The following is a 16,878-nucleotide window of genomic DNA, read 5'->3' as shown; positions in this document are numbered from 1 at the left end:
CCGGGCTCGGCAGTGTTCTATGTTTCAGGTCTTATTTTCACTTTGGAATATTTGCACACAGAGAGTGATGGCACCCGAATCTACATTGATTTTCTTGAAAAAAAAAATATCTCCATTATTATTATTTTGTGTACCTTCATTTTGACTATGACCTCTCACATGAGGAATTTTTCCACTTGTGGGGTCATGTTGGTGCTCAGAAAGTTCTGGAATTTGTCTCATTTCAGATTTTGAATTTTCCGGTTGGGGACACACTGCTTGTGTTCCTGTTCCTACAGCCCCTATAACGAATTGACACAAACCAGATAGTTATTTACTTTTACTTTTTGATTTGGGGATGGGGTCGAGGGAGGGGGACCCTGCAGGTGGTCATGGCAGGCAGGGAAGTAAACCTTGAAGAGGTGAGAACAAAAATTCGGTTCAGACTGACTTTGTCAACCTCGTTCAAGACTTTAGGGGTCTGATCCCAGGCGGTTTATTCCCAACAAATTTAAACACAGTATGTGGGGCTGGAGATTTAGCTCAGTGGTAGAGCACTTGCCTAGCAAGCGCAAGGCCCTGAGTTCGGTCCTCAGCTCTGGAAAAAAAAAAAAGACAAAAAAAAAATAATAACAAAACACAGTATGATTTGGGAAAAAAAGTTTCCTGGGGGGCTGGAGAGATGGCTCAGAGGTTAAAAGCACTGGCTGCTCTTCCAGAGGTCCTGAGTTCAATTCCCAGCAACCACATGGTGGCTCACAACCATCAAAAGTGAGATCTGGTGCCCTCTTCTGACACACAGGCATACTGTATACATAATAAATAAATAAATAAATAAATAAATAAATAAATAAATAAATAAATAAATAAATAAATAAATAAATCTTTAAAAAAAAGTTTCCTGGTATAATACAATCCCTGGTGCACAAGGAAGTGTAATTACATTGAAACTCCACTCAGGGTACATGTTATTTCTTCTAATGAGATGGGTTCTAGAGATTGACCACCTGTGCTAACTTAAGGGCCTAAAGAAGGGTCCAGCCAGGTCTCAGTCATACAGATAGCATAGTGGTCATTTGGGTCATTTGAGCTATTAGCCACCTCTGGTCCTGGTTGTAGGAGCTTAGGGAGCCCCTGGCTGTAAGGATCATTTAGATTACTAGCCACCTTTGGTCCTGGTTGTAGGAGCTTGATATGGCCTGGTCCAACAGATAACACAGATCACCAGGTTGTTAATCATTTCCAATTCCCAGCTTTCTGGACTGAAGAACAGGTTTTTCATCTTTCCCATTGGAAAGACAATCCCGGTGCTTAACATTCTTGGTTTCTCTGGAGATCTGTGGGCATGAGGCCCTTCGTGCTGTGCTCCCAACATCTGGGTATGTTGCCTAGTTTGTTCTTGAACTCATAGGCTCAACTGTATCAGCCCCCCTGTGCCCAGCTGGGTAGTTCAGAACAACAGATATTTATTCTCTCACAGCTCTGGCATCTAAAGGTTGGAAATGAACTTGACAGGATCTGCTTCCTCTGGGAGGATCCGAGGCCTGAGAATCTGTTCTCGCTTGTTGCTAGCTTCTGGTCCACCAACTATCCCTGCATCCCTGCCTTCCAGGAGCATCTCTCCATTTCCATCATCCTATGGTGCGCTGTACATGCCCCGCCTCCCCTTGTAGGCCACCAGTCACACTCCAGTGTGACCTTAGCTTTACTAATGATATCTACAATGACCCTGTCTTCTTCAATAAGGCCATGTTCTGAGGTACTGGGGGTTAGGAGATTTTTTTTTCTTTTTCATTTCACTTTTTTTTTTTTTTTTTTTTGGTTTTTTGAGACAGGGTTTCTCTGTGTAGTTTTGGTGCCTTTCCTAGATCTTGCTCTGTAGACCAGGCTGGCCTCAAACTTAGAGATCTGCCTGGCTCTGCCTCCCAAGTGCTGGGATTAAAGGCATGCACCACCACCGCCCGGCTCATTTTTTTCTTATCTTATTTAGAATGATCTTATGTAGCCCAGGCTGGTTTGATCTGACTAGGTAGCTGTCTTAGTTAGGCTTTTATTGCTATGGAAAGATACCATGATCTTTTAATGTTTTTCTTTTAATGTTCATTGGTGTTTTTCCTGCATGTGTGTCTATGTGAGAGTGTCGATCCTCTGGAACTGTAGTTACAGGCAGTTGTGAGCTGCCTTGTGGGTGCTGGGAATTGAACCCGAGTCCTCTGGAAGAGCAGTCAGTGCTCATAACCGCTGAGCCATCTCTCCAGCCCCTATGATGGCAACTCTTATAATGGAAAACATTTTTTAAATTTTTATTTTTTTGTTTATTCATCTATTTATTTACATCCTGGCCACAGCCTTCCCCATCCTCCCTGCCCAGTCCCTTCCTCCCTCCCCCCCCCCCTTCCCCAAATCCTCTACTTTTCCATCTCCATCCAGGAAAGGACAGGTCTCCCATGAGTATCAATAAAACATGGCATATCAAGTTGCAGTAAGACTAAGCACCTCCCCATGTGTTAAGGCTGGGCAAGGTGACCCAGTATAAAGAGTAGGATCCCAAAAGTCAGCAAAAGAGTCAGAGAAAGTCCCTGTTCCCACTGTTAGGAGTCCCACAAGAGGGCCAAGCTACACAATTGTAATATGTAAGCCGAGGGCCTAGGTCAGTCCCGTGCAGGCTGCCTGGTTGTCTGTTCAGTCTCTGTGAGCCCCTGTGAGCCCAGGCAAACTTGCTATCTCCTGTGACCAGATTGGTGCCTGGCCTAATTGTCATCAGAGAGGCGCCATCCACCAACTGATGGAGGCAGATGCAGAGACCCGCAGCCGAACATGAGGTGGAATTTGTGAATCCTGCGGAGTTGGAGAAAGGAGTGTTGGAGCCAAAGGGGTCAAGGACACCATGGAAAGGCTCACACAAAGGAAAACATTTAATTCTGGCTGGCTTATAGTTTGCTGGAGAAGGAGCTGAAAGTTCTATATCTTGATCCACAGGCAGCAGAAGGAAAAACTGTCACACTAGCTAGACTTGAGCTTATAAGACCTCAAAGCCCACTTCCACAAAGACACACTTCCTTCAACAAGGCCACACCTACTCCAACAAGGCCATACCTCCTAATAGTGCCACTGTGTATGGGCCAAGCATTCAAACATCTTGAGTCAATGGGGGCCATACCTATTCAAACCACCACAGTAGCTGGGGGTGATCTTGACTTTCTGATCTTCCTGCCTCCCCCTTCTGGGTGCTGGGATTCCACTGGCATGCCTGGTTTTTGAGGTGCTGGGGACCAAACCCAGGGTTCCTGAAAGCGCAGGCACTCTATCAGTTGAGCGACACTCCCAGCTCCAAGAATTAGAATTAATATATCTTTTAGGGGGACATAAACCCTAAGGCCCTAAGGAATATGCTGTACTGCCAAAGCCTCCTCAGTGGACGAATTCAATATTCATTCTCCAGACCTCCCCATAGTGTGTGTGTGTGTGTGTGTGTGTGTTTTAGAGGAGGAGATGATCTCTTCTTGTCTTCCCCTATTCCCTGGAAAGGGTATGTGGCAGTGTCAGGCAGCTATGTAAACATTAGCAGGCCTGGAAGACATTGGGACTGACTCCTTCATACTCAACAGTTTGGAAAACCAAGGACTGAAATTGCAGGATTCTATTGGCTGGTCAGAGGGATGAGACCTGAGTGGATGAGACCTGAGTCCTCTGGCTCTGGGAGATGTGACAACCAGAACTGTCTGGAAGGTGATTAATAGACCTGGCTCTGGAAATCCTAAGCCTCATATGGTCCCTGTCTAACAAAGTTGAGCGCATGTAGCGGTGTGCCCGAGATTCTATCTCAAGGCGGAATGTGAGGACCGATAGCAGGAGCTGTTCTCCGATCTCCACTTATGTATGCATGTGCCTGCACTCACAGGTGACCCACACACAGACACACAGACAGGACAAATTCCCTCCGGAAAAATGACCTGTTCTGGAGACTTCAGAAACAGCATAAGGCCTGCCTAAAGAGTAGACAGGAGAGTGGTCCTTGGGGCCATTGTTTACTCTCACGCCTTAGGAGTGTGCTCTGCTCCATTAGGCAATAAAGGCATCACTAAGCAGTGTGTCTTGTCTCTTTTCACGGAGATCTCAAGAATGAGGAAGTAGAGGAGACTCCAAACCAAGAGCCCAGGGCAGGTACATCCCTAAAGGAAGACGTTGTATAACAAGTTTATGGCTGACTCTGGTAGGGAGGAGCCTAGTGAATCTGGTTGGTTTCAGGGACTTCCTGAAGCTATTTTGAGTTATTATTCTTCCTGTTTAAGGAGGTTCCTGAAACCGTTTTGAATTGCTTATTGCTTAAGGTGATGCCTGCAGGATGGGGTGTTTTTGGAAGCAGTGGCACAATGGAGGTCTGTGGATGCCTAGTCTAGGCACCGTGAAGAAAAGTTACCGAGAAGAACTGCATCTTCAGCTAATCTGATTTACTGATTAGAACTTTGGTGATACAGAGAGGTTGGAATGTTGCAAATCCCGAGTCAGATTATTTTGAGGCATCTTTATGCTGCTTAACAACTACAGCTTGCCCTGCTCTCTACCTGGCCTAACAGCTTTGTAACCATTCTATAAATCATTTAGAATGCATGAACAGACCTCTAGTTTCCAATCAACCAAAGGGCTAATTGCCTTCAGACTAGCATCTGAGGCCTATAGCTGAGATCCCCCCCCCCTTGGCTGTAGCCTGTTTATTTGAGATCCTCACCAATATATGCGAAAAGTGCCTTGATTTATGACTTTCTTTGTTCTGTTGCTATCAAACCTTCATCAAGAGGCTGGAGCAATGGCTCATCAGTGAAGAGTATTTACTGCTCATACAGAGGATCAGTTCCCAGCATGGACATGGCTCACAGTTTTCTGTAACTCTAATTTCAGGGGATGATCATCCCCTCTCTTTCTGGCCTCTGAGGGTACCAGACACACAAGTGGTACACAGATACACATGCAGGCAAATATGCACAAATCTTTTTTTTTTTTTTTTTTCGAGACAGGGTTTCTCTGTGTAGCTTTGCGCCTTTTCCTGGAACTCACTTGGTAGTCCAGGCTGGCCTCGAACTCACAGAGATCCGCCTGGATCTGCCTCCCGAGTGCTGGGATTAAAGGCGTGCGCCACCACCGCCCGGCAAATATGCACAAATCTTAAAAACAAAACAAAAACGAAACAATACACAACTTCGTCGAACTGTTACCACATTGGAACATGGAATAACCTACATCTGTGTTCTAGGGCTAGGGCCACTCATATTTGGCTCCAGGATAAACCATCTCTGATCCCCTTGGAGGTGAGAGTCTTGTTTTTGCATCGCAGCAGCGCGCTGCACGCAACAATGCTCACAAGGACCCCGCGAAGCAGGTATTTATATAGACATTAATTCCATGTTTTCTGGGCTTTGGAGAGATGAAGTTACTATGAGGCCTCAACTGGAGTTTCTTTATGTTTTTCAAAGTTCCCTGATCTGCTGAACTTGGCCCCATCTGGAGAAAACCTAGACTGGAGCAGCACCCTCAAGATGTAGGTGCAGACATCCGCCTCCAGCGCTCTGGCTCGGGCTGACTCTACACAAAGCGGTTCCTCCCTAGGTTCCTGAGCGCGCAGAAAGAACTGAGCGCTGATTGGTTCGCGCAGCCGGAGCTCAGGCCTCGCCCCGCCCCAGTTATCATCCTGGCACCGCTATTGGCTGAGCGGTCGTGCGCACAGCGCTGGCTGCCCCTTGGGCGCCGCCCCTCGAGCTCCGCCCCTTGGGCTCAGAACTTGCACCGGGTACCGGCGGCCGCCGAGGGAGCGTGACTGCTGGGCGCAGGGCTTAGGACGCATTGTCGCCGTAAGTGCTGCCTCAAGCGGCCCACAGGCTCCGCGCCGCGCCAGAGTAACGGTGGCCAGAGGCCGAGCGTGGCAGGGGCTGGGGAAGAAGGGAAAGCAGGGTCCCAGGCTTGGCCGCGTCCTTTCCCCTCCCCCAGGACACCTGGTAGCACTGAGCGGCGGCTCGGGCAGTGTCCGGGGTCGTGGACTCGCCAGCCCGAGATCGCTCGGGGGAGTGGGAGGCTCGTGGTTAGCGCTCCCGGACAGCCCGGCTTCCGTTTCCCCAGGGAGACGCCCGTGCCCACGGGGAGAGGCAGCTGCGCATGTCGCTCCGGGAGTGTACCTCTCCGCCCCTGGCAGCGTGGGACGCCCCCGGCCGGTGTGATCACCAGAGTCCCCTGGTCTGTTTGCTTTATTTGCCCCCGTCCCCGCCTGCCAGACCAGCGCGGGGCTGGAGACCAGCAGCCACTGGCAGCGGGCACGCGGTCTGGGGGAATCCTGCCTTTGGCCACTGCGTACAGTCATGGGCAGATACAGTCTGAGGATGCTCACGCGGGGCTCCCCAAACCCCAAGACTCAGAAACTAGGCGCCGACACGTCCGGCTCACTGCCCAGCGGGCTGTTTCCCCTGAGTGGGAAAGTGGGTCAGCTCTGTTCTGGTCCCGAGTGCACCTTTGGGACAGCTGGGGTGCGAACAAGCCCCTTGCCCCTCCCCTCCCCTCACCAGCTCTCGGCCTTGGCAGGGTCCCGAAGCCTGGCTGGAGCCAGCGGTGGGGCAGCTCGCGCGCATGGCTGCAGAGGCTCCGGTTGCCCCGCAGAGCGGCTGCCAGGCTCTAAAGTTCCCAGTTGACCACAACAGTAACTAAATATAGGACCATCTGGTGCGTCCGGAGTGTCGCAGTGGTTTCTTTTGCAGAGATCTCAGGGCGGCAGATAAGGTGGTAAAGTTCTGGCCCTTAAGGGGGCTGGGTCGGAGCTGTCTATGGTCAAGGTTTAAGTACCCCAGCCCCCAGTTTGGAATCTAGGTGAGACCGGTTTCCGATCTGGCATAGGAATCGCGCAGCGCTCACATTCATAGCTCCGTCAAAGCAGAACAGCACACCCACCTTCAATTTATTGTGTGAAAACTTCCGGTCTACCCGTGTTTGCTCACCTATTGATTGGTCATGCCTTGATGTGGGAAGCCCTTAATGGCTTGCAAAGCCCTTGCTCAGAAGTGATTTATCAAGTCAATTAGTTTTCCTAACAGCTCCATTGAGGAAGGGTGATGTTTCCATCTTACAACTGGGGCTGCCCCACAGCATTGAGAACTTTCCTGAAGAATTCTGCTTGGATTAGTGGTGCCCCTCAGAGGACTGCCTTCTAGGAAAGTCTCCAGAGATCTGAAACAGACTGCAGGCCTTCTCCTCTCTGGCACGTCTTTGTCTACCTGTTGTTGGCACCCTGTGGTTCCTCCCTCTGGGTCATGCCACAGGCCTCCATGCCCCCCCCCCCCCCCCCCCCCCCAGGCTATCACTGTACTGTACTGGCCCAAAACTGGCTCATTCTGCCTGCCAGTGGGAAGCTTGTTCCATCAGGCATGTCCAGCCTGTGGCCTGTGGGCCCAGTGCGTCCCAGGAGAGCTATGAATGCAGCTCAATACACATGTAGATGACAGGGCCGTGTTGCGGTGTCAGAAGGTGGGGACACCTCTAGCCTGTCCTGTCTTTGTCTCTTTATTGTCCAGGGTTGGTTTTGTAGATGGTGACCAGAAGATTGCAAATTTAAACATGTCCCCGGGCTGTATTGCAGACTCGGAGAAGGGACAGGTGAGCAGGTGGGCAGGGATTATTCTGTCTGTCCAAGCACCGTGGACTTTGATTTCTTTGGTCATTTCTTCCTCCTCCTTTTTCCTCTGGTTTTCTTTTCTCCTCCTTCCTTCCTTTATTTATTTTTTTTGAGACAGGGTCTTGCTCTGTAGCCCAGACTGGCCTGGGACTCAAAATCCTCCAGCCTTGGCTTTCCTCGGGCTGGGGTTATAGATACACGTCACCGTGTCCAGCTTCCTTGAAAGTTTCCAAGTCTCCCCATCCCCCACGCGGCGGCTGCGATGGATAGCCCTGGTTATACTGAAACAGCCCAGGCCCCTGTGGGCCGATAGCTCCTGTTTCTTCCTGACTCTGCTGCCATCACTTTTACTCCAAGGGTTGACCAGATCTCTGCTTCCCGAAGCCCAGAACTGAGACCTGTGGGGCTGGCCTGGGGCCCCTGGTTTGTGCTGGCTCCAGAGGGATGCCGAGTGCCTTGATTGTTCAGATAGTGCTGATGTGCAGATTGTGAATGGGCTCAAAACTGTTTATATAGACTGCAGAGGGGGCAGCCTACAGCCCTGCCCGCCTTGGCTTTGTCAGTTGTCTGTTTCTCTTTTTAAAACATTGAAAAGAAAAAAAAAAAAAAAAGCACAACAACTATGTGTCCCATCCCATCCCTCCTACTCCCCACCCAGTACTGGGATTAAAACCAGGGCTACGAGAAGAGTCTAAGTTGCCCTTGAACTTGCTCTGTAGTCCAGGCAGGTCTTGAACTTGTGATTCTCTCTGTTCAGCCTACTGAGTAGCTGGTATTACAGGCCTGTGCCACCAGACCCAGCAAGGACAAATGTGTTTTTCTCATCCTCCTCCCCAGCCTTTCTCTTTGAGCTTCTATTAGATACTAAATAAATCCGTTTGGTCCAGGCTTTGGGGCCAAAGGAGCCACTAAGTGCACTTGGATAGTTTTCTCGGTGCCTCTTGGTGGGGCCAGGAGTCCACTTCAGCCCTCTCAAGTTTGTTCTCCCTCAGCTCTGGAGCCCTGCTACCCTGTCTTGGTCCTTGTCCAGAATGTGACCTGCCGTCTCTCCGTCACACAGTTCTGCCTGCTCTGTCCTCTGGCTTGGAAGAGGTGCCCAGCTGGATTGGTGGAGCACTTCTCGCTTGTGGTGAAGAGTCTTTAGGTGCCATATGAATGGCTGCTTGGCCAGCGGTGAGCGTGGTGAATGTAGGCAGCTGATGTTTTAGGCAATGGTTTTAGATTTCCTAGGACGTATCTATGCTGCACCCAGAGCATCCTTGAAATAAGGGAATCCTTCTTCCTAGTAAGTTGGTTTGACACCCAGACTTTATATGTTGTTCCTGTTCATGCTTTCTGGTCCTCTCTGACCCACACTGTGGGGTGTCTGAGTTTCTACTCCTGGTGGTTTGCCCAGGGACTTCTTTCATCGATAACCTACAGCTGTATCTCCACCTGGTGACAGCTGATAGAATTGCAGGCATAGGGGCTGATTGACAGCCTAGTATATTCTGGGTAGCACAGGCCCTGGGCATCTGGCAATTTTTCTTTCCATCTTTTGTTTTGAGTCCAGAATTGTCCCGGGGCTGTTCTTTAGAAATTTCATCTTCAAAAAAAAAATAATAATCACAAGTTAGAGCTAAATCCTGTCATTTTTTTCTTTTATTCTTATGCCCTGTATACCTAACATATATAATGATTATTGATCATGAGTGTTGGAGAGGGGAAGGAGAGAAGATGGTACGCAGGAAGAGCCCCAGGCTAAGAATCAGGAGGCTTGGGGGTCTCTGTGTCCATCTAGCCTGTTGGCCTCCCTTCCTTGATCCTCAGTTTCCCTGTTTGTGAAGGAGTTAGGGTAAGTGATGTCAGGGCTCAGTGGGTAAAGCACTTGCTGCCACACCTGATGACCTGAGTTTGATCTAAGACCCTACCGTGGGGAAACCACGTTCTTGAAAGGTGTCCTCTTACCTTCAAATGTGTCCTACAGCACACCTGAGCCTGCACACACACACGCGCACACACACACACACACACACACACACACACGAGAGAGAGAGAGAGAGAGAGAGAGAGAGAGAGAGAGAGAGAGAGAGAGAGAGAGAGAGAGAAGTAAAATTAAGGGCTGGAGAGATGGCTCAGGGTTAAGCATACTGGCTGCTCTCCCAGAGGACCCGGGTTCAATTCCCAGCACCCACATGGCAGCTCCCAACGGTCTGTAACTCCAGTGCCGGGGATCCAACACCTTTACACAGACATGAATTTGGACACATCGCCAATGCATATAAAATAAAATTAAATAAGTAAAATTTAAAAAGTAAAGACAAATACGTCAGTTCGATTTTGGCAACGCTAATTCAGGCCTAGAGGTTTGGAGTAGGCGGCTACATGTTGAAAGTGGTGGGGTCCCGTTTGTCACCAGCCTCCCTTCCCTCCACTGTCACTCACTGGCCCGTGCTGTGCAGGCTGTTTAGGTGTGCGCACTTAGGACCCTTTTCACCTATTGGAAGAGTCACTTGACCTGTGTTCTGATTTGAAATCCAAGTGGTGTGTGTGGACCGTCACCACTGGAGGTACTTCCCGAGCATCTGTATTGGTGAGTGTACGAAGAGAAGCATAGGGTGGATGTGCTCACAGGCCAGTGGAGGGTGGGGGAAGGGAGCAATGTGGGAAGAGAGATTTCTCTTTTTTTCTGTTTTTGTTTGTTTGTTTGTTTGTTTTGTTTCTTTTTTTTGAGACAGGGTCTCTTTATGATGTAGCTCTGGCTGTCCTGGGTCTCACTATGTAGACCGGACCAGGTAGGTAGGCCCCGAACTCCCCAGTGCTGGGATTAAAGGTGCGTGCCACCACGCCCAGCTGGAGAGAGAAATTTTGACGCTCACAAACAGCCCTGTGAGTGACCTGTGCTTAGTCATTTAAGTACCACTGAAGCTCAGAGGGAGGAGCCGCTGCTGAGGCTGGGACAGTCAGGGGACACTTTCTGGGAGTGGAGCGATGGGACCTGTACTCATTCCTCAAGGATGAGTTCTGCCGAGGTGTTTGCTCAGAGTCCTGTGGGTCATACATAAAAAACTCAGCACTGGTGTCGCACCTGCCCATGTCCTCTCGGATCCTCTCAGCTGGCTTTCGTGGAGTGTTTATGAGTCCCGGGCTCTGAGTGAGGCAGGCTCACGTGCTTTGTGGGATCATGTGCACTCATCCAGAGGTGTTACTAGGCTCCCCTCCCCCTCCCCCTGGCCCCCCCTCCCCGCCCCCACACTTCCCAGTCACTCGGTGGCCGAGTTGGACTTGGGGTCTTTCCCATCATCAGTGTGTTCTGCCCTTCCTGGGTCAGCCTCTTGGTGGGACACACGCCATCGATCTCTTGAGTGAGGGATGGGCTTGACCTTACCTGCCCTGCGTGGTCAGCTCTGAACACTGTCTCCATCTCTCTTCTTCCACCTCTGGCCTCTGACTAGGGTGGGTTTGCTGGAGTGACTGTTGAATTCAGGGCCAGGAGAGATGAAGAAGAGGGTCTTTGACATTGACTCTGAGTTCCTTCCTCCTTGTGGTGAGGTAGGTGACTTCTGTGAAGAAGTGTGGTGCTACCCAGACCTGATTATGACCCCCTTGCCTTGAGCTTGTCCCCATACCTAGTCATTGTGCTTTGGTTTCTTTCTCGGTAATAACGGGTTTGGGAGACATTTTTATGACTTTTTTCATTTCCTTATTAATTAATTAGTTAATTAATTAACATGAGACAAGGTCTCATGTAGCCCATGCTGGCTTTTCACTTATGTAGCCAAGCATGACCTTGAAATTTCAATCTCAAATTCCCGAGTGCTGGGACTACAGGTGTGTCCCACCATGCCTGGTGTGTGTGGTGCTGGGGATCGAACCCAGGGCTTTTGTGACTGCTTGGTAAGCATTTTACCAGATAAGCTACACTCCTAGCCTGTTTTTCCAATGCCTTGTCATTTGCTTTTCTTCCTTTCCTTCTTTCTTCCTTCCTTCCTTCCTTCCTTCCTTCCTTCCTTTCTTTCTTTCTTTCTTTCTTTCTTTCTGTATGTATGTATGTAGTATTTCATCCGAATGTATGTATGTGCATTACATACATATCTGGTGCCTGGTGCCTTCAGAAGCCAAAAGAGTATGGTTGTGAGCTACCATGAGGGTCCTGGGACTTGGATCCAGGTCTTGTGGAAGAGTAGACAGTGCTGTTAACCTCTGAGCCATCTCTCCAGCCCCCACCCTTCTTTAAGTATCTTCTCCCCAGGGTTCCAGTGTAAGACGAATTGCTAAATGGTCTTATTGATAAAAAAAAAAACAAAAAAACAAAAAACCAGAACCAGGTATTGTTGTGAAAGCTGAAAAACCAGAGAAACAGCCAGGCGTAGGTGGCGCACACCTTTAATCCCAGCACTCGGGAGGCAGAGGCAGGTGGATCTCTGTGAGTTTGAGGCCAACCTGGTCTAGAGTGAGTTCTAGGACAGGCACAAAGCTACACAGAGAAACCCTGTCTCAAACCCCCCCCCCAAAAAAAAAAATCAGAGAAACAGAATACGCTACAGCCAACCTCACCTCACCAACTCCTCAGCTGATCCTGTTTCCTCAGACTGAAGGCCTCTGAGTCTTCACTTCCTCACTGGAATAGATCTCAGCTGTACTGCTGTTAAAAAGCCTCTAGTTCCTGGTCCTCACGCCTTATATACCTTTCTGCTTCCTGCCATCACTTCCTGGGATTAAGAGCATGGGTCCTTCCCAAGCAATGACATTAGATCTCATGAGATCTCAAGTGCTGGGATTAAAGGTGTGTGCCACCACGTCTGGCTCTGTTCCCGGTGTGGCCTTGAACTCACAGACATCCGGATTGATCTCTGCCTCCCGAGTGATAGGATTAAAGGAGTGTGCTACAACTGTCTGGCTTCTATGTCTGATTTAGTGGCTGTTCTGTTCTCTGACCCCCAGATAAGTTTATTAGGGTGCACAATAAATCAACCACAATCCAGTTTCCCTTCTCACATCCAGTGCATCCTCTTTCCTTGCAGATAAACTCTGCAGCAAGTTTGAGGACTGAGTGCTGACACTGTCACCTTCCTCTGTTCTGGCATAGAGGCGGGGGATCCCTGGAGACCACCCACCCGCCGACTCTTAGGCCCATTTGCCCCGGTACTGCACTTCCTGCCATGTAGCCAGAATCTGGAAATGGGGCAGCGTGCCGGGCAGCTGGCCTAGTTATGTGGATTGAGCCCTGGCCAGGAGGGCCAGAATAGACAGGTGCCTTTCCCCAGCAGTTAGCTGGACCTGGCCTCTTCCCCAGCAACCCGCCCTACCTGTTGAGTCACAGGCCATCTGAGTCCTCACCCCTGCCTGGCCGCTGGGTCAAGCTCTGTGTATGGTGAGGTCACACGTGTTGTTCCTCCCAGGAGAGTGGTAAGGCCCAGCTGCCCTCACCCTCTGGGTGGTGGATCAGAGCAGCTCCTGCAGAGGCTAAGCTGGATGTGGCCTGGGCTTTGGAGGAGGTGAGTGGCCTGGGGACTCCTTCCTTGTAGCTTCTTAAGGGCCTGGGTCCTTAGGGCGGAGAGTACTGGTCATGGGACCCTGGCTGGCAGGTGGGTGTTTCATGGTCCTGTGTCTTCTTCCCCAGGCACAGACCCCTTTGTGAGCAGCAGACCAGCCTGGAGGCTGGGAGCCGGACACCCACGTCTGCATGCTGAGGAAGATGGGCGAGGCCGTGGCCAGAGTCGCGAGGAAGGTCAACGAGACGGTCGAAAGCAGCTCAGACACCCTGGGTAAGTGAGGCCCGGCTCTGCTGCCCTGTGACTTGCTTGTGAATTCAGAGACGGCCCATAAAGGAGAAGAAGGGGGCCATCAGTGCGTGGCCAGAAGGACAAGCGCTTCTTGGAACTTCTACTACAGTTGTGACTAGTGTGGCTGGTGTGTGTGTCTCCCTGTAGACCTGGTTCTTATGTTGGGTCCTGGCCAAAGAAATTGGAAGAGTGCTGAGCTGTGGATCCTGACTGCTTGGATGTCAGTGAGCTTAGTGTGTGTGTGTGTGTGTGTGTGTGTGTGTGTGTGTGTGTGTGTGTGCGCGTGTGCGCGCGCGCGCTCCATCAAACTGCCTCAAAACATCAAACTGGCCACGCTCGAGTCACCCCATGTACAGGCCCCATGCCGGGCGCCTCCTGAGTGTTATATGGCTGAACTGTCGCGGTCTCCCTGTGGTGAACAATACTTGCCAGTCATGTCTAGTCTGTGTGAGCTTTTGGGCTCACCCAGCTGGAAGATAGCTTCACGCTCTGCTGTTGTGACATGTATTTTTTTTTTTTAAATTTGAACGGATAATAGCATTTTAGCCTTTTATTTACCCTGAGACTCCTAAGTATTTAAGCAAGCCATCCATCTAGTCAAATTCTGAAGATGTGAATGACAGGAGGAGCCAGGGAGACTGAACTATTAGGTCTGTGTATGCATGAGTTTGTGTGTGCCTTTGTGAGCATGAATGATTCATGTGTTCTGCATACACATGAGTGTGTGTGTATGTGTGTAACTCACAGGAGTATCAGTGCCACTGAAGAGACATAGGCGTGTTGGCACATTGTAGGAACCCAGAGGGCTAGAGCACGGCCCTGTCTTGGGGATGACAGTGCATATGGCTTGGATGGGCTTTGTCTGTGGAGAGGAATTTTTCCAGGCATGTGGGGGTTTGTGTGCACACGTGTGTGTCTGCATGTGTCTGTGTAACAAGGAAGCCTTTTGGTGGTGGTTATTGCTTGAGTAGAGACCCCCAGCTGTGAGCTCCCCTTCAGGTGTTGTCTGGAATGCAGGCTCTGAGCCAGAAGGTGACATCCCAGGGATTAGAGAGACAGTCAGCCTTCAGATACGCTTCGGTCACTGCCTCTTCCAGGAAGCCTTCAGTTTTATCCCATCCACCCTTCCTCCCTCCCTCCCTCCTCTGTAGTAACCCATTTGGCATTTCCAGAAGGCAGGAACACTGTGTTTTTTCTTTTTTCTCCATGTATCTCTGGCTGAAGTGGAATGCTATGTATGCAGATCAAACCGGCCTCGAACTCACAGAGATCCGCCTGTCTCTGCCTCCTTAGTGCTGGTATTAAAGGCGTGCGCCACCATGCGCGGTTGACCCTGTGGTCTTCTGCACCCTCTCCCTGAACCTAGTATGGCACTTGGCACTGTGTTGGCATGTGGCGGGTTCACTAAGCTGAGCCAAAGAGGGAGAGGTTGTCAGGCAATGGGAAGGTTTCTGCTTGGCTTTGGAGGGGGAGCCTTGGGGATAGCCGCTAACGGTGGCCCCTCAGTAGAGCTCTGGAGTCTGACCCCCAGCATACAAGACCCTCTGCCAGGCTTCAGGCTGTCGGGTCCTGGATGTGAATCCCGACTCTGCCATGGACTAGCTTGGCATCTTAGCAGGTCACCGACCCTGTCTGAGCCTTGATTTCTTCATCTATAAAGTAGGGATGGTAGTTGTGTCCTTCTCTCAGGGTGGTTAGGGACAATTACATCTGTCACTTGCTTGGCATGCAGGGAGCTCAGTCATTGGCAGCTATTATTTTTAATTTTTTTCTCATACCCAAAGGCTGTTGAGGTAGAGGCTAAGTCCTCGTTGGCACAAACGACCTCCACAGGTGCCAATCAGCCCGGTCACACAGTTCAGTACGAGGTGGCATGTCTATAAGGTGGCAGGGGTTATGGGACCCAGGCAGCGCCTTCTCATCCGGATCCGGATCCAGATCCAGATCCGGTGAGCACAGTGGTTAGTGATAGTGCTCAGGAGGGAGAGCCAGAAAGGGAGACCTGAACTCTGACGCCGGCAGCTTCCTGGTGGAAGAGGCGGCTGTGAGGAGGCAGGAGGAAGGGACCGGATGTGGCCACGTTAGGAGGGGCCCTTGTTGAGTTAGAGCTGATTCTTTAGCTTTCAGGAGGTGTTGTTAAGGGGTGATACCCCCCAACTGTGTGAAATCTGGAGCTCCCAAAACCAGAGATTGCAAATGCATGTGTCCCAGTGGTCAGGTGCAGAACTCAGCAAGTGGGGTCTGCCTGGGTGACTCGTGTGGGATGGTTAGGGTAGAACATGGCATACCAACTTCTGCACCAGCCAGGGTCCATGCCCACTGAGGATCCCAAGGCAGGCTTCCAGCCACCCTACCAGACTACCACAGCGCCTGGGATTAGAACCCCTGCTGAGGGTACCAGAGCCGAGACCCTCCCTGTACCACACAGCCTTAGGGTAGGGTGGTAGCTGGTGATTGCCAAGATCCTGGGTGCAGCAAAGGCCCAGTCAGTGTGGGAGAGCCTTCAGCCTTGGAAGTCCTGCTGAAGCTGGAGACTTTCCTGTGGTGGGATTGAGCCTTTAAAGTCGCAGTTGGGTTGTACAGGCCTTTTTACCCCTTTAGTGACCATAGAAGCAAAATGTGAGACCTGGCCGTTCTGAGCTCCTCACAGGTCTGCCTTTTGGAAAGTGACCTGACCAGACCAAGCTCAAACAGTCTGAAGGAGCCACGGGCTTTAAGAAGACTGCACATATTGAGCACCTACTGTGTGTTACCTGTCTGAAAAAAAAAAAAAACCAACACAAAACAAGGTCTAGGTTAGATGGCTTAGTATGTAAAGATGCTCACCACCAAGTCCAAAGACCCAAGTTCAATCCCCAGGACCCATGCAGTGGAAGGAAAGAACCAACTCCTACAGGTTGTCCTTGGACCTCTCCATGGGTCTTGTGACACTTGGGCACATGCACACACACACAAGCTTGTGGTTTCAGATCTTTGAGGAATTTTTTTTTTCAGTGCAGAGCTAAAGAAAGATAAGACAGATATTTTAAAAAAAAAAAAAAAAAAAAAAGGAGCTTTTGCCCTAGCTCACCCTTTTACTGAAGGTAACGTACATCAAACACCCCAGCTTCCGGCAGGGACAGCTTGGTACCTTGACAGGCCCAGAGCGGCCATCCTCCCACCTAGGGGTGATGGGATGTCAGTTCTGCCTTTCCAGGTCCTCTGCTCACCAGGCACCCGTGCGAGCACTTTGCCTGTCCTGACTCATTTAATTGTCACGAGAACTTGATGATGTCAGTATCCTGTTGTAAAGATGAGGAAACAGACGTGAAGTTTTTTGTTTTTCTTTTTCCTTTGGTTTGGTTTTTTGAGACAGGGTTTCTGGCTTTCCCGGATCTCAGCTCTGTAGACCAGGCTGGCCTCGAACTCACTGAGATCCACCTCCCTCTGCCTCCTGATTGCTGGGATTAAAGGTGTGAGCCTAGACATGAGTATTTTTAATGT

At 50.3% G+C, this 16,878-nt stretch overlaps 1 protein-coding gene across 1 annotated transcript in view; it reads left to right on the top strand.

The window, feature by feature from the left end:
* Positions 1–5,712: 5,712 nt before the first annotated feature.
* Positions 5,713–16,878, top strand: part of Lrrc20 (leucine rich repeat containing 20) — a 107,702-nt gene continuing 96,536 nt past the window's right edge. The window contains exons 1-2 of the mRNA XM_052744890.1: positions 5,713–5,825; positions 13,233–13,377. Coding sequence (XP_052600850.1) covers positions 13,296–13,377 — 82 coding nt within the window. The 5' untranslated portion in view covers positions 5,713–5,825; positions 13,233–13,295. The remainder of the gene's footprint in view (positions 5,826–13,232; positions 13,378–16,878) is intronic.

This window comes from Peromyscus californicus, unplaced genomic scaffold, assembly GCF_007827085.1.
Source record: "Peromyscus californicus insignis strain IS unplaced genomic scaffold, ASM782708v3 Scaffold_19__1_contigs__length_69161282, whole genome shotgun sequence".
NCBI classification, from domain to species: domain Eukaryota; kingdom Metazoa; phylum Chordata; class Mammalia; order Rodentia; family Cricetidae; genus Peromyscus; species Peromyscus californicus.
Note: the sequence above shows the minus strand (reverse complement) of the source record. Positions and strands in the feature narration are given on the sequence as shown.